Raw genomic sequence first — 26,407 nt, 5'->3', positions numbered from 1 at the left:
TTTCCATATAGAATCTGAAAGTAACATCCATGTTGTACTCGTACTACTATATTTGCAGAAACTTTGCACATCACTGAGCAATTCTCCTGTTTTATTAGCATTATTTTTTTAATTGGCAGCACATTTTATTTGTTTGTCTTACTTTTTACGGCGTCATATTTCAGTCTTGCATTCTTGGGATTCTGACACCTGCCTGAAGGGCTTTTGAAGTGGCTCAAATGTCACATAGCGATCCTCTCCAGCATCTCCCCCCTAACCCGCATCAATCCCCAACTGCACACCAGAGCCCTCAGCTCTTATCACTGGCCACTCAGTGCTTGACGTCCACGGGGGGCTGCGCTTTAATCTGGAGGACAGCCACTTGCTATTCTTAAAACTCAACTGTGTGGTGCAGCAGTGAGGGAGAGATCTCTGTTCTCCCTTTGCTTCTTTTCTTGTGCCTACAGCTTTGTCTGGTAATATGGTTTTTGTTGTTTCAATTGAGCCCGCGTGAAAGTGAACTTCACAAGTGAAAAGTTTTTACTGTTTTTTGAGGATATCTGTTGCAAGTCACCATGAGCTCCAGCCTCGTCAACTCTTTGGCCAAAGTCTACGATCCAAACCCTCTTCACGGTCAGAAGCCTCTTGGACGGAAGCCTTCACTTAGCGGATCAGACAAATTCCTTGCTTCTTCATCATCATCTTCCTCTCCTCATGATGTCGCCTTGCGCTGCGTGGAGAGCCGAATGGACTCCCTGAGCTCTCAGATGGAGCGCTTGCTCAACATGCAGCAGACCGTCTTGACCCGGCTGGATGGCTTGTCCCAGGACGTCAGGGGTATGGGTCAGGATCTGGCCTGTTTGTGTGAAGAGGGCCGTGGAGGCAGACGTGTGTCTGGGGTGGAGGCGGCGTGCAGGGAGGCTTGCAGGGAGCTGTGTGGGGTCGTGGAGAGGGCCAGCGAGCGGATGGAGAGTCAGGGGCGCAGGCTGGAAGGGGTGGAGAGACTGGTGGAGGGCACCCAGCAGGTGATCAGCTTCATTGGGGAGGTGGTGAAGAGCTCCAGGCTGGTGGAGCTGCTGTTTAAACAGCCTGGGAAGAAGGCAAACAAGAAGGTGAGGGGTTTAACAGTACAAGAAAGGTTTTTCTGCAAAATGTGGTCTCAAAATCAAATGTTTTAGTGCTGTTATTTCCAACATGGGATAATTTGGGAAAGGTGCGGTGCAATGTTCTCAAAGTGGTTCTATTACTGTGTCCTGAGTCACTGAAGGCAACATAGTGAGAGGTCTAATTGCATTGTGATCATAGCCGCAGATGCATTAAGTCCTGCCCAAAGGGTTGCAAATCCTCCTGATGGAATATGTGACCCATTTGCAGCGATATTATAAATAATTGGCAAGTAAATACATACAGTGCATCTTTAAACTGCTCTTAACTTTATTTAAAAGATTATTTATTTGCATGTAAAGCTGCTACTTATCCCTCATAGCTCTTATATGGCTCCTCATACATCTATTAATAGCTCCACTGTACTCCAACATGGTGTTCTCTGTAATGTTAAGTAATTTTCCCTCATTCATTGATTGTGGTTTGCCTCTGAGGTGTTAATGATTAGAGTCAGGCTGGTTATCTTATCTTACCATGTCTTTATCAGCAACACGTTGGACTGCAGCTACACAGACTCAGTTTGGCAGTCTGGCCTGTTCTGAAGCCACACCTATAGTCTGCATCATATTGTGCACGTTTATTATTCTAGTTATTATTCTTTATGATCCTTGTAGCAATATGAGGAATGTCCCGAGCATAGCTTTCACTGCCTTGTCTTTGCAGAAAATCTGTGCATGTTTGCATGTGAGATGGAATATCTTACATACTTGAATTCTGCTGATTCAGAGGCTGTTTTTAGGAATGGGCGTGTGGTTAAGCAAACAGATTTATTACACCAGACAGCCTCTGTCAGATGTTTTAAATGACTGCAATAAAACCGTGGCAGGGATCACCTCACCTGACATTCTGTTAAGTGGCATGCATCGAAAATTTATTGATACTGCCATTCTATAATGTTCTTAATGAGCGTATAGTACGTATGGGAAACTGTGGATAAAACTGTTTTCTGTGTTGTCCGGCATGTCGTCTGCTACAGATGATATGTGACCTTTCCACTTTCTCCTGGAGGAGGCATCCATCATGCAGAACCTTATACTTCAGTTACAGGGGCAACTATGGCAACACTAACAAACACTTTGGCTTGCTGTCTCACTATTGTGCAAGTGGAAATACATCTATGGCTACGCTGTTTTTGTCAGAAATCCGACTCATAAATCACTTTTAAACAAATTGAAAAGTGCACGAGTTGCTGCAAATGTAAGAGTTCCTGTCAGAGTTTTGTGGATTTGGTTCCATTTTTGTCCACATCTGTCACTTTGTGGATCCATTTTCTAACGTTAGATCTTTGTTTCTTCCTTCTACAACAAGGCAAAGGATGACAAGGATAAAGCCAAGCTGTGCCTGAAGGGCTTGAAGGCCCAGAAGAAGAGGAGAGCTGCAGACGCATCAGGTAGGCTCCAAAATGAATCACTTTTAAAAAGTTGTATAATATATTGTCCACAAAAGTCTTTTGTAAAACATAAACACATGAGGAAAAGAGAGAAATCTCACACACTGTCCTATTACTTGCAAAAAACTTTATCATTAAGACATCAGGCCAAAATGCTGAAGTGTAAAACGACACACTGTCTGTGAACTTTCAAAACTGATCTAATCTGTGGAAAAAAAATAGGTTCCTCTGCCTCCTCCTAGTGCTCCTAATGTCAGTTGCAAGAATTCACCGCAACTGAATAAAAACAACCAATCAGAGCCAAAAGGAGTCACTAACACAGTGTCACTGCGTGTGCACATGCGGCAACAACAGTATACACCGCAAAGACAGGTAATCAAAAGAAGACCGACAATGACAGGCCTGTTTTCAAAGACGAAGACTAGTACTTAGAGTAAGACTAAGGGTCTGTGCTGTGTGTTCCAGTGATTGATAGTGTGCCAGAGACTCCTGCTGGCTCTGATTGGTTGTTTTTCTTTAAGCACGGTGGTTTCTTGCAAATGTCACAAGGCATACTGGGAGTCGCCTGAGAGACCTTCGTTTTTTCTCAGATTATGTGTTTCATACTGTCGAGATACAGTGACAGTTTCAGCAAAGTTGACAAAACTTTTCTTTTTTTTTTTAAACTTACCTACTGTAGCTTTAATCAGACAATCTTGATACATATCCTTTAGATTTGTTTGCATTTAAAACTGTGACCAAAATACATACACTGTTAAACCTGATAAGCTGATTTAAAATCTAGGGAAGTGCTTGCCTTGAAAAATTTACATAAATATAACTAACCATCTGAATTTATGTTTACATTATATCCTGTTAAGTTTACTTGAAGTTTGGTCATATTTGCTTAATTTTGTAAAGTTGTTGCAACGTAAAAATGAAAAGTTTGATTAAATTAATTTTTCTAAGTTTGAAGTTGCCAACACGGTAACACAAGGTAACATCACTTGTTATTTTTAAGTTGCAACAACTTCACAAAATCAAACAAATACAACTAAATTTAAAGTAAACTTCCCATTAAGATAGAAAGTAAGCATATATTAAGATTAAGAATGACATTTATTTTTTATTTTCCCTTTTCAAGGCAATCAGTTCCCAAGATTTTAAGTAAGATCAACTTGTGAGATTTTATAGTGTACTGTGGGACATTATACAGTTTTAAAGTCAACTTGTCGGTGCTCTCTAGTGGACAAAGTAGGCAATGGTCACTGTTTCCAAATAACCTCTAATCTAATTTGGCAGACATTGCCATCCAAAGACTGTACATACTGTAGCCAGTATGTATCAGAAGTGAAATGTATCTGTTCCAGGGTCATCGGTTTTCAAAACATATTGAAAACTACAGTAGAGTAATACAAAGTGTAATAATCCTTTATTTCTGTTTGCTTTCTTTATCCCACCTCAGACACTTCCTTGCTGAATGAGCCTGTGCTGCAGGAGCAGGTGGAAAAGCTCAACAGGCAGAACACGGAGCATTCCCATGGAAAAGCAGAGGCTGACACTCAGAGGACGGAGGACAGAGGAAGAACGCAAGAGTCGACAGAGCTGATCCTGAGCGGAGCACGCACCTCTGCCCCCCAGTCAGAAGACAGGAAGGAGGCAACCAAGGAGGGAGAGGAGGAAGAGGAGGGCGATGTCTTTGGGGACTCAGAGTCAGAGGTAGAGGCAGAAGATGTTAGTCCAGAACAGGCTGCAAAAGTGGGGGATGATGGGAAGAAAAAGCATAAAGGAGGAGCGGAAGAGCTGCCAAAACCTGGCAAGGCCCAGAGTGTCACCGCAGATATCTGCAAGACCTCTCTTCTACCGCAGGAAAGGTATTCCATTTTCTTTTTTGCGGCGTGTTTTATTTGATTCAACAGAATAGACAGATGACGGTTCATTATACAATTATGGTGTGTTTTTTGGTCAGTTAATAGTAAATTCTTTGAGGAAAGGCAAGAAAAAATAAACCCAAATTGAATAAAATAAAATATTCAATATTTTCCTTATTTATCACGCATAGCACTGAGGAGAACGGTGATGTGGCCACCTGCAGCAAACGTCGTGTCACAGAAGAAGACCTGGTGAAGGACGACAACAAGAAGAGCAGAGTCGAAGACAGCGAGGTGAAAAATGTTGATGGACAGGTGGTGGAGGGGGGCACGCCACAGGCCTCCAAATCTGACAAAGTCACAACAGAGACTGAAGAAAAGGGGAAGGAGGGAGAGTCAGCAGAGACGGAATTTATTATTGGTGAGACATTATGTTTTTATAGTGCATGAGAAACAATCCGAGAAAATAAGAGAATACTGTGGTCATGTAGCATACTTCAGGAATGACATATAACACGTGTGTCATGTGATATTACATTTAATTCCTTATCTTAAGCCAAACCATGATGTTTTTTTCTAAACCTAACCACTTACTTTTGTTGCCCTTAACCTAAGGAATATGTTTTTCACCATTTTTTTACCTACATTCAAAATGTATATTCAAAAAGCAAATGCATGCATTTATGGAACAGAAACTGCAGATTTCTGCAGAGCCGATTTCCTGTGTTATCAGAAGTTTAGTTTGAAGAGACACTGTGCACGCAACAAGCGTAAATTGACATACTGTCCGTGAATGTCCAAAAGTGACACATTAAGGGTACCTTGAGGGTCATAGTTTAATGTGTAGGGCCACTGACGAAGCATCGGTATTTGATTATTTGGGAGTGAGAACTCTATTTTAATTTTGGTGGGAATCAGGCATGGAAAAAAATTGCCACTCCTGGCAGCACCCCAGTCACATTCTAATATGCCTTAGAGGATCGACTGAAGAAGAAAATACAGACTGAGAGAGCAGGCATCATTCAATAAGAGCAGCTTTTGGCAATGTGGCACTTGGATATTAAGCAGATCAGTGACATGAATACACTTTGTTGCCATATTCATGCAGCTGGCTCCATGTAGACCCAATGTGGTTGTTAGTTGGTGACATTTAACTTTTCGTTCCTCAGACTTTGAGGCAGCTCCGATATCATAACACCAGGCCTATACAAGCGTCACTAACATGTCACAGCACAGCTGGCAGAGCAGATAATGAGACGCTGGCATGCAGCTATTTTGATCCACTTTGTTTCTGGGGGCCGAGGCCTCTTCCTCAGTCTAATACTTCTCATACTTTCTCTTCTTAGCCACATCTAATTCTGCTTGTTTTTCTATATTTCTTTATGGTTTCTTCAGACTCAAGCCCTCCACCATTAGCACCTTTCGACCACCGCATCGTGACGCCCAAACCCCATCAGATAGCCAACTATTACACTATCAACAGAGACGAAGTCCTGGGAGGGTGAGTACCAGTGAACACCTGGCTCTCGAGAGTTTGTTTTCATTTTGCTCAGTTACAGCCGCAGACACAAACATGTCTAATGAAATAACAGAGGATCTCACAGCCTGTGCGGGGGCGCCTAATAGTTTTTTCCAAGGCCTTTTTATTGCCCCCCTAAAGGGCATTTGATTGAGAGCCCCGGGGGGCACTTGTGAAATAGCGGGCCTCTCTGATGTAATAGGCCGGTGCTAAATCCTCCCTCTAGAAGTGGAGATTACCCCTCAGCACGCAAGCACATTTTTCAAATTACTGACATCATGGCACAGTACAGAGCCCTAATTACTGCATGACTGAAGGAGCCATTATAATGATTAACAATTATTTTCATTATCAATTATTCTGAGTTATTTGAGCAATTAATTGATCATTTTTGATCAAATGTAAAAAAGGAAAATGCCCAGAACCCAACATGACATCTTAAAAATGGACATTTAATCCTAGATAAACACCAAAATCCAGTGATATTTACTTTACAATGATATAAAACAAAGAAAAGCTGAAAATCTTTAGTTTGAGACTGTGGAATTATTTGGAATTTGACCAAATAAATTACTTAAATTAGTACATGCTTGTTGTGTAATCCTTTCCGCACTATACTGTATATCCCAAAGCCAGTTTCTGGGATAGTTCTAGTCTACTACTCTGCCTTCAGTATCTACGTATATATATTTGACTATTTGCTTTTCTTCCATCAGGGGACGTTTTGGACAAGTCCACAAGTGCATAGAGAACTCATCTGGCCTGACGTTGGCTGCCAAGATCATCAAAGCCAGGAGCCAGAAAGAGAAGGTGCAGTAACGATCAGCCAATGAATGCTGAATACGTACAGTAACAGAATACATGTTCTGTAATGGCATTGGGATGCCTGTTTCCTCAGATAGTCTAATGATGGTAACTTTCATCATTGCTAAGCACCATCAAGGATTACATTTTAAAAATAGATACAGCTCAAAAGCCCTGTGGGTGGGGCACGTGGCAGTTTGTCAGCCTTATTGTGTCTTTCTTGCTCTTGGTCATCCGAAAGTGATGGTCGGATGTCCGAGCATAGCTCTACAGTTATGTTATCATCTGAGGTATTCAAAAGGCTTGGAGCTGGCTGAAAGCCCAGCAAACACATAGCCAAAACCTCAGCTGGCTCATGTTGCTGCCAGTGACCATCTGTGACAAACTCGTCTGTGTCCTATATAGTCCATATACTTGATGCTAGTGTGCAAATATTAAAGTATGTGATATAGAATGACCTAAATAAAAAGTTGCCTAACTAGAACAAGCACCTGATCTCTTTTTCAATTCATCCCCTGCATAACTGTGCAATTTCAGATCTGTTCAGGTTTATTGCCAATAGGGTTTCACATGAAACGAATTTACCTTGGTGTTTTGGTGCAAAACAATTTTTAAAAAGTGGAGCCTTTGAAGTTCCAGAAGAATAAGGTTTGCTTTTGTTTTTTTGTGCACCCAAGATAATAACTTTTATCTTATGTCTAGTTAATTAATTATCTTGTGAGAGCAAGTTATCATCTCACAAGATAAAAATAAAAACAATCACCTTCCTGGACTTTAGGAGCTCCATATGAAACATATAGAATATTAAAAAAAAATATGAAAATGTATTTCAAATAACATGCATGACATATCTGTTTTAAAATGAAATAGTTGTATGGCTTTGTGCAGGAATATGCAAAATATTGACATCAATGTTGAATATTAAATTAAATTAAATTTGTTAAGCTGAAGCTTTTATGGTTCCACTGTTTCAAGAGCTGCAATCAGAAGACTGTTTGATGCAAAAATATTGTCTAAAAGATGCGGAAAATCAGGCCTATTGTAGGAGGTCACTATGCATCATACAAAATAATTTCAGTAGATTGTCTGTGGAGAAGATTTACTGTGAAGCAGCTGTATTAAAAGTAGCTAATACAATAACAGCCATTTCAGTTCTGATTGCTTGACAAAAGAGAGTCAAAAAGAGAACCATGTTCCTTGTCTTAGAAGTCTTTTTGCACACACTTTAAAATGGGAACACATAGGGTGAGATCTAACACTTTACTTCCAGTTCAATATAATCTTATGTAATATGCAAAGCACAAAAGCATAGTGAGAGAACAATTTTTTATTTTTTTTTAACAGAGCAAAGAAGGCCCTACTATTTTTCCTGCTTGTTCTCCAAATTTCTTTTTACATGCATTCTCATAAATCTTGACTCACAGACTGTTATTAATGACCTTCCATGCATTTTCCCAGTTTACCAGTCTAAATGTTTTGATACCAAAAATCACTTCACAATAATATTCTTTTACTTGCAATTAACTTGTATGTCTTTGTGTCTTTTGTCCGTCTGCCTCTCAGGATGTGGTGAGAAATGAGATCCAGGTAATGAATCAACTGAATCACGCCAACCTCATCCAGCTGTACGCCGCCTTCGAGTCACGCCATGACATCATCCTGGTCATGGAATAGTAAGTCAGAGTACCTGCATGCTGAAGCTGACTGCACAGTATGTTTTCTCATTGTCAGTATAACAAAGGTACAAGCCCTTCCTCACTGTTAATGTTTGTGTGCTCCTTTGCAGCGTGGAGGGAGGGGAGCTGTTTGACCGCATCATTGATGAGAACTACAACCTGACAGAGCTGGACACAGTGCTGTTTATACGCCAGATCTGTGAAGGGCTGCAGTACATGCACAAGATGTACATCCTGCATCTTGACCTCAAGGTAAACCTGCTTCATCCCAGGATTTCATATTCCAATATTACTCCAACTCTAACCCAACTGCTATTAACCATTTGAAACCTACCTTTCACAAGTATTTAAACCTTTGAACACTGAGCAAATTGGTGCAATTTCTTTTGAAAAATTGCACAAAAAAGGCAATGAAAAAAAATCGAAAAAACGCTAGGGAAAAAATGTATGTTATGATTATCATAATTGTATATTTAAAAACATGTTACAAAATTATTATTATATATATTATATTTTTAAAGGACTTTTTCCAACTTTTTTTTTCTTTAAATTTTAACTAATTTTTAGTTAATTTTCTTGTACTTCTTCTGCATTTCTTGCACATTTTTGGGTAATTTTTCCTGTCTTTGCCTCCTTCCCATGTTTTTGAGAGAAATCAAGCCAATTTGTTCAGGTTTCAAAGCGTCAAAAACAAATTTTGATGATTTTAAGTATTAAGGCTTTTAAAAGACTCATTTTGGATGACAGGATGCCCCAGTAATAAAAAAAAATTTACCTGAAAAAATAAAAATAACAGTAAACATAACAAGCAGTCGAACTGAGTCGAGTCGAGTTGTAATCCTTCTCTTTTGTTCTTTTTCAGCCTGAGAACATTCTTTGTGTCAGCAGAGCCACTAACAAGATTAAAATCATCGACTTTGGCCTGGCCAGGAGGTAAAACTTATCATCTATTTACAGTTAAAAGCTTTGACCTGTCATGACAGGACTTTCTCAGCCCCAGTTACATCCTCACCTTATGTTTTTTATTTCTCTGACAGGTATAAGCCCAGGGAGAAGCTGAGGGTCAACTTCGGAACACCTGAATTTTTAGCTCCTGAAGTCATCAACTATGAGTTTGTTTCATTCCCCACAGACATGTGGAGCCTTGGCGTCATCACTTACATGCTGTGAGTTGTGGTTGCTCATACTGTTATATATAATGTATATAAAAAGACACACAGAAGCATCTCTGACTTCTGTCTCCTCTGGGTTTAGGCTCAGTGGCTTGTCTCCGTTTCTGGGGGACGATGACAACGAGACACTGAACAACATCCTGGCCTGTCAGTGGAACTTTGAGGAGGAGGAGTTCACAGACATTTCTGATGAGCAAAGACTTCATCACCCTTCTGCTGGTGAAGAGCAAGAGCTGGAGGATGAGTGCAGCAGAGTCCCTCAGACACCCCTGGCTGTCAGACCGGAGTCTGCACTATCGACTCAACCAGAAGGTAATGTCCTCAACACCACCATAATGCACCTTTAAACACAGCTGTTTTTGTCAAAGCAAACTCATGATTACCACAGCAGTGAACAGCTCCATGCAAAAACATACACTGTAAAAAAGGTTTTTTTTTAAATCGAGGAAACCAATTGCCTAAAAAGATGTCAGTAAATATAACTATTTATCTTAATTTTATGTTTACTTTATATCGTATTGTTAAGTTTACTAAACGTTTGTTTTATTAGCTTAATTCAGTAGAATCTGTTGGAAACAGGACAAGATTTTGGTATTAAAAGTGTTCTGGTTTCCATCTATAATTCGAGTAGTACTGATCAGTCGAGCTTGAGTTGGCGTTGGTTGCCTGCAGGCAAACAGTCTGTGCAGATCAAAGACATGGAATGCAATGGTCGAAATTCAATCCCGGAACAAACTGACTATTGCTTAACAATGATTTTGTTTTTTATTAGATTCTTTTCTAATTTATCTACATTCTCATGTGGATATCTGTTTATCCAGATTAGTAGAAATATCTAACAACGCCATTCTCGCATTTCAAGTTGCTATTCGAGCTGTAAATGATGACCAGTGTCTTAATCCTGATATCCGTTGGCTCACCAGAAACCCTAAAATATTGGCCTTTGACCTCAGAGGCTCGATCTGTTTTGAAATTGCATGATTATTATCCCCAAGGCCACCAGGACAACTCTGACACTCAATTTTTAGGCATTATTCAATTAATCAGTTTTGATCAACTGATTGTAGATATGTATTTTAAAGTTCTACAGTAATTCAAGACTCCATAAAGCTCAGTCTGTGTAGGTTTGGCACTTTTATGTTAGTGTAGACTTCATTCATAATGATGCTTATAATAATAATAATAAGAGTTAAATGGTACTACTAGATTGGCACAAATGTCTACGTTCATTCAGTCATTTGTGCCTGCGCACTAATTCAGTGGATCCTCTGTCATTGCAGAAAAACAAGTGCCACTCCACACATGCTCCTTCTCCAGAGAGCTAGACAGGTAAGATAAATATTTTAAAAAACAGGTATTAATTTCTCTGAAGCATTTGTTCATCACCATCTGGATGCTTGCAAGCTTAAAATCCAAAATCTGCTTTTTTTCCTCTTTTTTCCCCACACAGAAACACCGTGAGGCCCTCAGCATGCCTTTTGACAATGTAGGGCCATGGAGCTCAACACTGGACCAATGCTGCTTTACCTGTAAGGCTACTGGACGACTACACTTGCATCTCATGCTTTGCACCGCAGCTTGTAGCTCTGACCTGAGAAAAACAGACTTTTTTAATGCTGCCATCAAGGCACAAAATTATCTGTTAGCATGCTTGCTGTCCTGTGGAGCACAAAACTTCAGACTGAACCAGTGAGGACTCGCTCTTTCTACAGTGGTGTGCAGAGTGACCTGTCACAATAATGACTCCACAGTATTAGAGACTAAAGACCTGAATCTACACCTACAACTTCCACATGTACCACTGAAAAGGTGAAGAGAAACTGAAAATCAGCAGTTTAGCGTCAAACAGAGGCTGTTATCCTCCCCCTGACAGTGATCAATTTTGCATATTCTCCTGGTTTGTTGCATGCTTTGCACCTGGCCTATTTCTTCAAGATTTAGCAAACAACTCATAGACTGAATGCTATTATTTGAATAATATATTTTTGTGAATACAGATTTTTTTTCTTTCTTTTTTCATTTACAAGTCTTATAAAATGTTTTTCTTTCTTGAACATAAGGTAAAAAAATACATGTAAACTTTGTTGAAGTCACCCCACATTAATTTATTTTGTATATAACACAACACTGCATACTGTCAATCCCCCGAAAAGTGAGAATATCTCAATGACTGAATACTATATTCAGGCCACACCTCTGGTACACTTTCACTGTAGACTGGATTGCCTTCGGTAAGTGCTCGTGCCACTAGCTCGCCTTCGCTTCGGCAGTTTGGAGTCGCCCTCTTACCTTCCATGAAGGCATAACGAACAACAGAATACTACCTATGAATGATTCATGTTTATGACTGAAGTGGATTCTTATGTTAATGTATTTACTGGTTCAACACCAGCCTGTACTTGAAGTGCAAAGCTTTATCAAGGTGGGATTTCTTTCAGGGGAGACAAACAGGATTTCACATTCACACTTGCACAGTTGAGCTTGATGGAGAGCCAACAACAGCAGGGACGACGTCAGCCGGTGCTTTTTTTTTTTGTCCCATCGGGAAGGTGGATGAATGTCCGTCACTCAGTTGCTGGCTGCTCCAAAAGGAAATGGAAAAGCTTTGTGATTTTGAATACTTGTTTAATTGAATTTATGATAGTTTTTTTTCAAGTTTTCTTGTGTAATATTGAATAATTGAATGTAGAATATAAATAAGCAAATAAATAAAGCACACTGGAAACAAATCGCAGTGTTTCTTACTGTGTATTTCTTTGAAAATAAGACCTTTATATCAGAATTGTTTTCTCTGCCTCCTCGTAGTGCTTCAATGGCATTTGCAAGAATCCACTGCACATGTGGAAAATAACCAATCAGAGCTGAGGAGTCCCTGATGCAGCTGGCAATCATGTCAATCACTGCTCATGAATTTTGGTCAAAATATCAAACTAGGCAGCAAATATGGGTCAAGATTCTGCCTATTTCTTGCCTCAAATGTTTTCAGAAACATATTTTAGTCTACTGTTGAGCTGTAAAATGAGAACATTTGTGCACCAGTCACCATGCTGGAAACCGTCACGCTGAAACAAATCACTGTCCACCAGCTGGAGCAAACTTTCTCATGTTACAGCTTAACTGTTGTGGATTTTCTCACAGTGTGTTAGTGTCACATCAACAGAACTTTTGAGAAGAAAAGGGGTCTTTTTCTTTTTTAAAAAAAATTATTATTACTGACCTGTTTAGGAAAAGCACTTTTGCCAGAATTTGTTGATTAAATATGGCTCATGGACCCGTCAACTTAAAACATGCTGAAGAACAAAAGTATAAGTGGACTGATTACTAGCTTCTCCCTCCCTCCATGTCCTACTCTCTCAATTGAACTTCACCCTGCTTTTTTTAGTGTTCCCCCAAAAACACAACACCTGTGGGAAGAATGACGGTTTCTGCACAGCAGTGGACACATTGTGAGAGTCAAATACCTCCAAGCACTCAGCAAGACACCTGCCGTCCAAAAAGAGAAGAGAAGAAGAAGAGCCCCGAGCTGTAACAGAGCTGTGTTGGTCTCTTTTGATCAGGCGGGGTGGATGAGCAGACTGCTGTGCTTCTCAGGACCCCAGGCACTTGGTTTTTTCTTCTTTTTTATATGATCGTGTTTACTTTAGACTGTAATGAAATCACATCTCCCATCATGCTGTGCACTCTGGGAAGCTGAGCAGTGCTACTGATGCTCTCAGCTGGAGCAGATGTTACCATACATGCTCAAATGTACAAGAATCATAATGGTCCATGGGTTGGGCCAGAATTTGGTACCACCTACAGTGACAATATCTCTATGATACCATATTCTTTTTAGAGTCCATATAATCACTTTAAAATATAGTATTCATTGCGAATGAACAGCTTTACTGATTTTTTTTAGATCATCTGTTGTTTTTGTAATTATTGCCCTACAGTATCCACAATGTAGGTTTGTGTGCAGTCTTTTGAAATATCTTATGTGCAAATATATATACAATGATTAACCATTCAAAAATATATTTTGTTTAGTGTTTATGTTACCTATGTCTGACCTTGACTAACCTGTACCCATACAAAGTTGGTCACCAAAGAAGTATTTTTTCATTCCTCTACTGAGGGGGTCGATGTCTGTGCACTGTCCTAAAGTCTAAATATACACCGGGTAAAATAGATTTGATACATCCTAAAGCTGTCTTATACAGGAAACACATATCAACATTCAACAGTTGTTACTAAACATTATTGAATTTTAACATAACATTATAGAATTGTTTTAATATTATAGATCTGCAACTTCATGTTCTACATAAGTATACTTGGTCTTTAACCTAACATTCTACACTTGTTACCTATAATATTCTAGAATTGTAACCAGACTTTTAAAAGGTGTATCTTTCAGTCCCATATTTGCATTCTTAAAACTGTAATTTAACATTTCTGAACCATTACCAAATAGGGGGAGGGGCATTTATTTAAAAAAAAAAAAAAAAAAAAAAAAAAAAAAGCTCAAAAAACTATACTTATAAATCTTAGAATTGTATATTGGGAGTGCCTGGTGAATCAGTGGATAGAGTGGGTTCCCTGTTTACAAAGGATGTGTCCTCACCGCAGCAGCCGCTGGTTTAATTCCAACCTCAGCCCTTTGTTGTATGATGTCCCCTCTCTCTCTCCCCTTTTCACACTTGTGCTGCCCTGTCAATTAAAGGCAAAAATGCCAGAAAAAATAATCTTTAAAAAAATAAAATAAAATAATAGAAATAATTGAAAATTATGTTTCCTTGTTTGTTTTTACTGTATTTGTTTGTTGCCTATTTAAAGGCAATTGTCTGGCAACTTTTTTAAAATGATTTTTGTTTTTGTTTTTTTTTCAATTTTTTAGCCATATTTTTAGGTTGCTCATTGACCTCTTCCCATGCTTTTGAAAGAACTGAAGCCAATTTGCTCAGCTTTCAAAAGGTTAAAAGCACTGATCAAGTCTATAAAGTGACATGAAATGTAAATACTCTAGTAAAGTATAAGTGCTTTGAAATCATACTTAAGTACAGTACAGTTCGGAAAATGTACTTCGTTAAATGTCACCCCTGCTACTTCTAACAGGAAGCTGTCCTTCTGGTCCCAGTCTGAGGGTGGCGCTGTGTAGAAAGCCCTGCAGCTCTCTCTGAGACGCTGCCCTCTTTGATGACGCCTCTCTGCTGCTTCTACCCGCTCTCTTCCCATTGGCTGATCTCAGCCGCTTCCTGCTACGTACTGCACTTTGTAGTGCCTTGCAGTTCGGTTTACGGATGCTGAGGCTCCCGGTACTCTCACTGTAAACACACTGCTCAGGTTGGGCTTTTTGTTGTTTCTTTCGGTCGGTGTGGCAGCAAATTGTAAACGTCCAGCCGAGGAGAGATGGCCCTGTGCTCCGAGCCTGCTACCGTCAGCTCCGCAGAGAACAGGGAGCTGAAGAAGGAGCGGAAGGTGGCCGTTATCACCGGCATCACCGGCCAGGTAACGTTACTCATTCATATTCAAGGCACAAACTAGCTAGTTACACCGTTGCTCATAAACGTAGTAACGACTCCTTTGTGGTGATTTATTTTAACGGGAGATGTTTGTTTAAACTGCCGGGGGCGTTTGTACCTGTGTCAGGTGCTTAAAAATCTCACTGTTTTACTATTAAATCTCCATTTTCCCTGAAACCTTATCTTTCCCGTCTTTTACCTCTGCTTTTTACAGTGTGCTAATCCCTTCTATTGATTTATGTTAGCCAAATTACACTCAAGTCGTGCCTGCAGCTGCTGTCTCACTAAACTTAACTTTTGCTGTTTTTATTTTTGTCAAAAGGGAGGAAAAATGTTTATTCTCCTTTAATTTCCTTTCCTTCTCATATTATCTCTCTTATCTCAAACACATGCTTCCACCACAAGGATGTTGTCAGGTTACACATTAACCATCTTTCCAATGGCCCTTCTGTAGCAGCTAGACACTAGTGGAAAGTAAGGGACTGTTCGTTACTTGTGAAAGGCGAGGGGGTGGTGCCAAATGGGGGAGGCACTTCAAATGATTTTTTAAGCACTGAGCAGTGTTTTTTGATTTGGCTTAGGGAATAACATTATATAACAATTAATTTCAAATGTTTGTATTTTGCATTTATTTGAATATGAATCCCCAAACTTGCAGGTGGGTTTGAAAACCATGTTTTCTTTAAAAATCTCCGATACCACATAATTTTGCATTGCTTATGCCATTAAAAAAAGATTAAAAATAAACTAAGTCAAAGTCCCTAACCCCCCTACTCAGAAAAAAAGTAAAGTCCCTAAGTAGGCTACATTTATTCAAGTGCTGTACATAAGTACAATTTTTAGGTACTTGGAGTACTTTAGTTCAGTATTTTCGTTGTCATATACTTATGTTACACCACCACACTTTGAAAGAAAATATTGTAATTTTTACTGCACTACATTTTTGGATATATTTAGTTGCTTTTTAATAATGCCAATGTAATTAATGAATAAATGATGATATATTATTATGCATAAAAAATTCCAAACTTTATTTATATAGCACTTTATGAAACAAAGTTACAAAGTGCTTTATGGAAATATGAAACAAAAGACAATTAAAGAAATGAAAGAGTTGAAAAGTTATACAACATGGGACTGAGTAAAGAATGTAAAATAAAACAAAGAAAAATAAATAAAACAATAACTGAAATACAATTTAAGAGAATGCCTTTGTATATGCATACTTTTGAAAGAAGTGATTCACAGATAAAAGTGAATTCAAGCCAAATATGAATTGAATGAATTTAATGGAGGATAAGGACCACGCCATTCAGATCTACTCAGTGAGGATTCTCCAAAGAATAGGTTGTAGAATCGCCCGCAAAGCCTTGACTGAAGACCTCAGGTCACGACCAGGCACATACACAGTCAGAAGATCTGAGATGTACTTAGGTGAGAGTCCAGCGTGGACCTAAAGATAAATAAAGGACTTTATTGATCTCTGAGGGGAAATTTATAATCTACCCAGCAGTATATATATATATATGTTAAAAAAATAAGATCCACTTCTACCAGCTTAAAGTGATGTACACATTAATTTGCTGATAATTATTATTTAATAATAAACATTAGTCTTCAATTCTGTATGATGAGAACTTCTACTTTTGGTATTTTAAGTATATTTTAATGCTAATGTATGATGTCTCATTTACACCTGCACTCCTGCTTCTCTGCTATCTTTACATCAAGGACCACAGTGGATGTAAGTCGTGAACTTTGTTGTGTCATCTTTGACTTTTTCTGTAGTTGTGTGTGATCTGATGTCCCCCTTCTAGTTAACTTGTAGTTAACTTCTAGATGCAGTAGTAGTTAAGTCATACAGACAAGTAAATTACCGTAAGAGAATAGAATCAGGTGGCAAGTGGAGGATGATGAATAAGGCTGGGCAATGATTGAAGTCCTTATAATGGTGTTAAAGGGTACATATAATTATATACCAATGAAGGCTCCAGCAAACCACGATTGATTATACTACTGATTATGCTCACATTAATTACTTAGTCTATTCATTGTAATACTATAGTAAAAATTACTATAATTTCCCAGAACTCAAATTAGCTTCTTCAAATTTTGTGCTTTGTCAAAATCCAAAAATATTCAGTGTACCATCATGACAAAGAAAACCAGCACATTCTCACATTTAAGAAGATAAAACCAGAATGTTTGGCATTTTTGAAAAAAAGAAAAGAAAAGCTCAAACAGTTATCTAAATAGTTACAGATTACTTAAGCTACAAAAAATGTGATGGTAGAAAAAGGCAGAGCAATACAGTATAAATCATTATAAAATTATAAGAGTTATAAATTACAATGTGATTTTATATGAAGTCAGATGTGAGATAATCCAACGGATGTTTGTGAGACCAAACATTGCACAGGTGTACCACAAAAAACAAATATAGCTTATGCCATTTTGCATCCTGCTTATAATTACTAATTTGGAAAACATTTTTGTGGAATGATAACATGAGAAGACCTGATTTATGTGTTTGCCACCTTGCTGAAAAGTAAATTCCAGCTAACTGCTGACTACATGTCTCTCACCACAGTATCAACATATGGATTTGAAAACCAATTTTATCATTCATTGTGAGTGAAATCAGGTTTACAGGTCTCCGATCCACCCTGCCCACTTCCTCCCTGTTAGAAAATAAATATAATAATACAATCAATGACTTACCAGATCCAAAGTCTACTTGAAGATATTTACTCTGCGTCTATCAGCTCAGACACATCGAGTACAAAGCACTGCTGATGTAGTTCGATGAGCCCTCCCACACAGTCAACAGTTTGTTTGCTCATGCTCTACAGCTACTGTCTAATCTGGCATCATGTCCACTGGGCTGGCTTTGCTTTGACATTTTCTTATGACACTGATACCACACGGAAACTATAAAGATACTTTTATTGGTTTGCGTGTGTGTACTTTGGGTCCTGTTTCAATGATCTACTGTGCATGGTCTGAAGTGCATGGTGCAAATGCGTTTAGGGCGTGTCCAACTACACTTCTGCTGGCTGAATGGCGCATAATCTAGGAGTGAAGTAATAAAGATAATCATGTGTTGGACAGTGCACATATGTGTGGGTGTGAGAGTAAGCCATTTGATAGTAGTGATGTGTGGTCTGTTATATACTTTTGTTTTTTCTATGGACACTTTTTTTTTTATTGCTGTGAAAAAAATATTTAGGAAGCATCTAGGTAATTCTGTATATGGTTACTGGAAAGAGAGGTACCGAACTGACTTCACCATGACCTGCTGTTTGACTACACGCTGCCACTGTTGTGAGAAACATTTGTCATGTTTAAGACGTTAAACATGCCTTTCACCTAATGTGTTGTAATACCTCAAACAAAACAGACAATGGGCACAAAGGAACGGCAGCTTGGCAGAACTGGCTTTACCGGTATTTATGTACACAGTGAACAAGAAAATGGGTCAGTAGATAGATGACACTACTAGAGTGATTATGTCGTCAGTGATGTTTGCTATCATTTTACCCCTTTGGAGGTTTCTTTGCCGGAAGGTCAGGAAGTTATGCCATCGTCATGGTAACATTAGGAAAGGAAATGGGTCCATCATTCATTGTCAAGAAAAGGTCACCCTAAAAATCAAACACTCATATAGTATCATGGTCAGAGATCGAGGCTGAAATATTGCTTTTCATAAGAAGGTTCAAAACAGCTTTTTTGGCTCAATTCAGTTTTTAGTTTTGCCAACATTATCAGATTTTCCATATACGTATGCTTATATGTTCACCAAAATGCAATATATTATTGCATCATAGGTTGGAAATAGGTGTTTAATTGTGGTTGTATTCATGTTTAATATATTTAGTTTTAATTTATATTCAATTGATTTGTATTTATTTTTCATTTCTTGTCAAGTTTCCAGATCAAAATGGAATGTTGTGTGTTTATTGTGACAGACATCTTTGATAATGAAGTTTATAATGAACTCTAAAATGCTTCAGTGCGTAAATTTGTCATCATTTTAGGACACAGAAAGTTGAGGGATCTTTAGTTTATTTAAACTGTGTAAAAAATATTGGCCAAACTAACATCATCATATATTTTTTTTAACCCTCAGATATTTTTTTTTAGCGATATCAGCCTGTAAAAGTTTATTCAGTCTATCTGATTCTTACTTGGTCCTAAGTCATTTTTAAGAATTGACATAAAATTCATGGTTTTATATGAAAAAAATGAAATAATTTATTTTTGTAACTCCACTGTAAAAATGAAGCACTCAGTCTCTCTTTTTGGGGTGGTTAATAACTCAATATATAATGTCAGGCAGTTCAGATTTGTACATTTGACAGATTCTGTCCTTGTAATATTTGTAGGTTTATTAGGCTGTTGCAAGAATTGTTACAATATGGGGTTTGCTGTATAGAAAAACTCCCGCACATGGTCTTGCAAACAAAAAAAATGTATTGCAATATTCCATTAACTAGAGCTTCTTTGGGCAAACTGTTTTGTAACAGAGAAACCCTCTTTAGAGAAGCTGTGAGTTTGTAGTCAACCACATTTTCCACATGCAGTGGGGAGGCATGAATACCAAACACGAGTTTATTTGACAGTATACAATATTATACCTAGATATGAATAAATAAAAACATAGAAAAAACACTGTAGAGTTACAATCAGAAACATACCCCAACATGTTTTCATTAAATATGTAGTTTTCTATAAATAAATGCTTTATGTGATAAAGGTTCAATGATATTCTAAAAAAGATACTTTTTTTAAACCTTGCACACTCATTAAATGAACTTGTGTATGTTTGCATGGCAAGTGAAAAACAGCATCAGTACGTAAACAGGAACTTTCATAATAAATGCAACAAGGCCCCAAAAATCGGCATATGGAAAAAGTCAACACCAATAATAAATTTAAGATAATAAAATGTATAAATACCTAGGCCATAAAGATGTGAAAAACATCATGCAGCATCACAGCATAAATATATAAATGGAATCAATCAAGAGGTCACTTTGGTAAATGAATTTGATAGTATGAGTACATATCCAAAGCATGTATCCATTACTCTTTTGGCGCAACACTGGCCCACATGGATAGATCATTTGTAAAAAAAGAATACCGAAAACAACTTGCAGAAAATATACAGGGAATATTAAATACAGAGGGATCACAGGAAAATATTATGAAGTAATTCATCATTCAGTTCCTTCAGAGCCAATGTTTGAAGAGCATAAATCCAGTAAGCTTTCCGCTGTTTAAGTATTTTGTCATGGTGTTTTATTCTGAGCAATATGGGATTTACAAGATTTTTGCAAAGTACTTGGATCTGCCAGGTATTTGCCAGACATTCCAATTCAATGTTTGATCTACAAATGCAATTGAATTAACAAAAAAAGTTCTGTATATTCATACATATTGTAAAATGTTCCACATGTTAATATGTATTGGGAGTAAAACATGGGATAGAATTTGATAGCAGAGTGGGTAACAACAACAACTGTGCATTATATGAGAAAAGCATGACATTTCTAACACAGGTAGTGCACACCATAATGTTTGTATGTATGTATGTAATGTATTTTTAGATGGGAAAGGAAGTCAGATTCGACCCCTGGCAATCTCAGATATATCACCAAATGAAGTGGCATCCCCAAATTAGTTAAAAAATAACCTCCCTAAATGTTTTTCTACACTGTTTTCTAGCTTTTGAGGATCATTTCAGTTTTTAGTTTAGCCATTATCTTCAGATTTGTGTGTCACATACTGTTATATATATACTATATATAGTACTATATATATATGATGTAAGATGCAATACATCAATGCATCTTAGGTAGATATAGGTTTTCCATTTTAGTTGTATTCATGTTTAATGTGCTTAGTTTTAGTTTATATTGAATTTATTTTGGTTTTAATATTCAGTTTTTGTCAAGTTTCCAGACCAAAATGTAATGTCTTCTGTTTATTGTGACGGTCACTGGTGAAAATTAAGTTTATAATGATCTATTAAATACACCATTGTCCATTGGACCATTGTACATAAGACCAGATGGACTGTTTGCCATCTTGGATTTAAGCTCTCATGGTCCTCAGAGGTCAAATGTGCTTTCCCTTCATATCAGAAAAATAAACCTTATGGTATGTACTAACTATGCTAGAAATGTCATGCTAAGAAAGCATTATGTGTAAGCTAGTTTTTCAGCATTTGAAATTTACTGCATGGCTCTTTTCAAACAATGGCAGCAGTGGCAACCTGCAAGAGACGTTTGCATCCTGTTTTGTGGGTGCATGTAAATATAGCTGTGTGCCCTTTGTGGTAGTATGGGCAAAGAAGAGCATTGTTGGTTTCTGGGAGTTTTTTTCCAATCAAAATAGAGCAAATAAGAGGGAGAGAACCTGCAAAAGATATTTGCATCCGTTTCTGTGTGTGCATGTAAATATAGGTGTGTGTCTTTGTAATAGTGTGCGTAAGGAAGAGCACTGTTGGTGTCTGGGAGTTCATTTCCAATTTAAATAGAGCAAATAATAAGTAGGGAATGAGAAGAGACCTTGGGAGTGTTTCATGGTTTGAACAGCTGACTGCTGGGGTGGCTGTAGCTCAGGTGGTTGAGCAGGTCGTCCATTGATCAGAAGGCTGGTGGTTGGATTCCCCCCGCTCCTCCAAGTCCCAAGTCTGCATGTTAAAGTATGGAAGCCTTGGCCACCACTGTGTGAATGTGTGTGTGAATGTGTGTGTGAATGTGTGTGTGAATGTGTGTGTGAATGTGTGTGTGAATGGGTGAATGTGACATGAAGTGTGAAAGTGCTATGAGTGGTCAAACAGCTAGAAGAGTGCTGTACAAGTGCAGGCCCATCCATCCATTTATCATTACCAGACTGCAGCACTACCCTCTTGGACAGTCATTTTCTTCATCCCACATTTATTTTGTCAAGCAGCATTTTCCAAAGTACCACATCTTTCTTAACAGCAAACAAAGTAACAGTATTAATTTGTTTTTGTTTTTTTTCCCGCCGACACTGTTTAATACTGAGAGGCAGGAGACAAGCAGGCAGGCATCTGGATAGATCATCTCAGAAGTCGCTAGCCAGAGTGTCAGGGTCACAATTATGCCATAAATCGGCTGGCTAACTGTTCATAAATTTCAGGGCAGCATGCTGCTCCGTCTGAATATTTTTGACTGCTGTCTCAGTGTGAAGTATTGGGGCGAGAGGGTGTGAGTTATGGGAGACCACCTGAGTGCCAAAGCAGAGCTGCAGAGCCGGGCAGGGGCTCTGGCTCATGGTGCTGTTTTACGATCTGGGGTTATGAAGAGGACAATTCCAGCCTCTGTGTTGTTCAATGGTAAAACTTTTATTTTGGCTTAGAGGTTCACACGTCTTTCTTCTGCTCCTTTGTTTGGGGAAAAAAACGCTACACCGCGATACGACCCCTTGAGCTGTTTGATGCTCATCCTACGAGCCTCTTGTCTTTATTCTTTGTTAGCGTTTGATACACTTCGCTCATTCCTTCTTCACCTCTTTCCACCGACTTCTCTGTTAGCAGCACAGGACAGAATCTGAGCGACTGCCAGCAATAATAATCATAAAGCTAAGAATCCGTGCACACATTCCCTCTGTCACTCATAACAGCTGCTGATGGCTCCTTCAAGGCCGATTCCTCATCTGAATGAAGTCTGCTACCTTGTAGTTAGACAGGAAGAGTAAGTTCAGCTGGAGTAACATGGATATGGATTTGAACTCCAGTTTTAAAATGCATATTGTGTTCAATAAGTGAAGTCAAGGTTACAGGACTCATACTGATACCAGGAAGCTCTTCTCATTTATTCCAGCAACAAGCCTCAGTTGGTCCTAAAGCAGAGCAGAGAGACAGAGATTTACAGCACAACAAGTGTTCCTACTTACTGTGTGTTTATGTGTGTGCACATGCTTGTGTGGGCTGTGATTACAGTGTCATTAAACCATATCAGGCCTAATTGCAGACCAGTGGCGTGCTTGGCAGCTGTTCCTTGCGGTCTAATGAAAGCACATTAAAGGGAATCATTTGTAGTTTATGCACAATGACAAATAGATGCTCGGATGTCCATGACCTCTGTGTGTGCATAAAAACATGCATATAATGCCTCCACTTACATGGACTATGCTGTTTAAATTCAGGTCTTTCTATTGAGTATTTTTGCTTTAATGTTGGGCAGGTGACCTTATACTAATCAAGTAATAAAGGGCACAGACTGGCTGCATTGATACTTTTGGTAAAGGCCCCAATAGTTCCTTGTTTCAACAGCAGGGGGTACTAAACTCATTGGGGTTTGGGCAAGACAACACATACTGTCTTGTTATGTTCTCTTGGCTGAAGGGATGACAGAAGCTGTCTTAATAGTAAAAGAGGTTTATGACTGTTAACAACATTGTTTTTTTTGCATTCTGTTCAGTATGCACAAGTATGTTGTAATACAGAAAAAAACACAGTGTCTTGCTTTTCAAATGTTAGTATTTTGCTGGAGATTTTGTCCCCAATGATAGCAAACAGATCAAACTGATATCTTTGGGTTTTGTAATGTTTGGACAGAAAAAGACATTTGAATGATTTAACCTGGATTCCGTGAAATTATCACATTTTATAGACCAAAAGCTTCATTCAGACATGGATGGATGGATGGATGGATGGATGGATGGAAAGATAGATAGATAGATAGATAGATAGATAGATAGAACATAGTACAAATTAAATACAACTTGGCAATTTATCAAATTATCAATATTGTTAGTCACAGCTGTACACAAAGCATACATTCAGGCTTTTCATCAAGTGAAAGTAATCCTTTATGACACCACAGGAAGAACTTTGTCACTTCTTTTTGTTGCAAATATGTTATCATAAAATTGTCAAAATATTAATTAAAATTAGAATTAGAAATAGAATTAGTAGAATTCAGTTGATACTCCTCAGTCCTTGAGGTCTGGTCTATTGTTTAGAACATTTCCCCGTGACATTTAGTTTTTAATGTGATGGTCAGCTATTTTACTTGTATTATATTCTATTTCTGTTTATTATCATAAGATATCTGATTAGTTTGGATATATTGTTTTATTGTCAACTTGATCATGTATTGTGCTTTGCTCACAAAGAGTTAATCTCACCATTTTTAATGGTTTCATTAGTTTTAAAGGTGTTAGGCTTGGCCAGTATCATGGTATTATGTTATACCAGGGTATTTGAGAATCCTGACAGTATGATTTTCAATACTGTCAAAGTTGCAGACGCTCATTATTCTATTAACCTCATACTGTAGAGGCTGTAATGAGGACGTCATTTTGCATGTAGTGCACATCTTGCACCACCAGAGAGCAGTCTGGTGCAACTGGCATCTGAGCTGCCTGCAAGTGTTGGGGATAACGCTACTGTAAACAGCCAGCTGAAACAGCCGAGGGAGAGTCGAGAGTCTGCATGGACAGCTTATTTTCACCTCTGATGTCCACGCCACAATGCTTCTGTGAGCAGTGTGTGACCGCTGCCGCACTGAACTGCTGCAGATTGCACAAATGCTGTGTTTACACAGACAGTATTAATGCTGCGGTGCTGCTGTGGAGCTGTCTGCTGCTATGACTGCTGTTTCCCCAATTAAAAGCCGGTGCTTCACTAATTTATGGACTCATGCAATGTGTTGCATTGTAAATAACTTGGTCCTGCAAGTATTTTGCAATAAAAAGCCTTGTGTTACCTGAAGGGATTCTAACAGAACCATTGTCAGACGGTTTTTATTTTGAAATAACGATAAAGTTGAGTTATAAAGAAATACATATATTTTCCATATCTTTGAGAGATAAAAACATTGAAACTACAGCGAAAGGTAGTGCAATGTCAGTGTGATTAGGAAAAAAAAAGACCGTCTATCTCACCGTCTATTTTTGCTGAGAGCCCCAGGCATCATGCAGAAAAAAAGGGAGACTCCAGATGTTCTACAGCTGAGCGGCAGCCATAGACTTTAATGATAACGAGATGACAGACCGAAAATGGCATCTATTCATTTCCATGGAGTTGCTTGGTTCATACAACGAAAAAGTTGTATAGCCTTCAGGTTTACTTCTGCAGTATAGGGCCCACTGACTATGCGCAGAAGTCTTCCCGTAGCTGGCCCCCTGCCCACAAGTTTCCGCTCGCCTCATAGACAATACATAGTGATATAGTCACAGATTTTCAAATTGCTTTACTCAGCTCAGGTTTTTACAAATATAAAACCACCATGGTTAAAAAATTCAGAATAGGAGGATTCACAGTTGATCTTGTCTGCAGTATGAGGTGTCCTGTAAACATTTTTACAGATGTCTCTTTTATATGGTGATCTATGGGAAAAATGCTCCCTGCAAAATAAACGTTCAAATGGCCACTGGGAAAAAATGCTGCGAGGGGGAAGCAGCTTTCCTGTGTACCCTGGAAGCAGCCAAGCCGTGCCTTAGAAGCGCTGCTCATGCGACAGGCAGGCAGTGTGGTTGCCCCAAACTCTGTGAGGTACGCGCGCTGCTCACGCGGGTCGTGTGGCCCCGCCAGCACCAGCGCCACGGGTACCCTGCTGAACTTCTGCAGCTCGGACCGGAGAATTAACTGCTTATTTCGACCAAACCAGAGGTGGCAATTGATGGAATAGTGGACTTATAACTAAATGACCACTAAACAATACGGTTTTGGTGAGTTTTATTTGGTTTCTGTCGAGTTTATATGAAGTGCGTTTTATAATGAGTGGTGACATTAATGCTAATTAAGCTAGCACTACTACTAGCTTAATTAACCTACTAGCCTGCTACTAGGCTAACGTTCGGCGAAAAAGAGAAACAGCTAAGAAAGTGCATGGTTGTACCATTGTGCTTAGCTAGGACAATTGTGTAAAACGTCACCTTTTGATACAATTTGTTAATGTTTTTACATTCCTGCTTGCTGTTGTATGTTACTAAGGCTAAAGTGTCCACGGTTTTGGACACACCAAAGGCTAAGTATGGAGCATCAATACGCCTACTGATGGTACTCTCCACATATTAACCACAATGTGTGTGCTGCACATAATATCTAAAAAGTGAAAAATCTTGGCATTGACTGTCAAGTTAGATTTCTAGCCTAATTTTGTTCAGTTTGATCAGAAAGTTCTTGGTGTAATCATTGCCCGCTGTATTTTTATTTTTATATTTTGTCTATTTTGTATTTTATGTTTTATATTTTATGCAGAATTCTTATTTGGCTGTTGTTTGTAAAAAAATGACTGAAAAGGGAGTTTGTGGAAAAACCTGTTTATGCTTCTCAACTTAAGGTGTTCATAATTTTTGTTTTGTACTGAA

At 38.5% G+C, this 26,407-nt stretch overlaps 2 protein-coding genes across 2 annotated transcripts in view; both read left to right on the top strand.

Annotated features, from left to right (window-relative positions):
• The first annotated feature begins 245 nt into the window (after window positions 1–245).
• Window positions 246–11,546, top strand: mylk4b (myosin light chain kinase family, member 4b). Its single transcript, XM_042513835.1, is given in 14 exon segments — window positions 246–1,091; window positions 2,452–2,533; window positions 3,978–4,386; window positions 4,575–4,804; window positions 5,779–5,884; window positions 6,619–6,712; window positions 8,270–8,379; window positions 8,493–8,634; window positions 9,245–9,315; window positions 9,420–9,548; window positions 9,637–9,747; window positions 9,749–9,866; window positions 10,835–10,883; window positions 11,005–11,546. Coding segments are annotated over 13 exon segments (2,184 nt in total). The 5' UTR covers window positions 246–554; the 3' UTR covers window positions 10,880–10,883; window positions 11,005–11,546.
• Window positions 11,547–14,825: 3,279 nt separating this feature from the next.
• Window positions 14,826–26,407, top strand: part of gmds (GDP-mannose 4,6-dehydratase) — a 201,396-nt gene continuing 189,814 nt past the window's right edge. The window contains exon 1 of the mRNA XM_042512148.1: window positions 14,826–15,044. Within this exon, the coding sequence (XP_042368082.1) occupies window positions 14,946–15,044 (99 nt within the window). The 5' untranslated portion in view covers window positions 14,826–14,945. The remainder of the gene's footprint in view (window positions 15,045–26,407) is intronic.

The sequence above is a fragment of the Plectropomus leopardus genome, chromosome 3 (assembly GCF_008729295.1).
Source record: "Plectropomus leopardus isolate mb chromosome 3, YSFRI_Pleo_2.0, whole genome shotgun sequence".
In the NCBI taxonomy this organism is placed as follows: domain Eukaryota; kingdom Metazoa; phylum Chordata; class Actinopteri; order Perciformes; family Serranidae; genus Plectropomus; species Plectropomus leopardus.
This window is presented reverse-complemented; position numbering and strand designations above follow the sequence as displayed.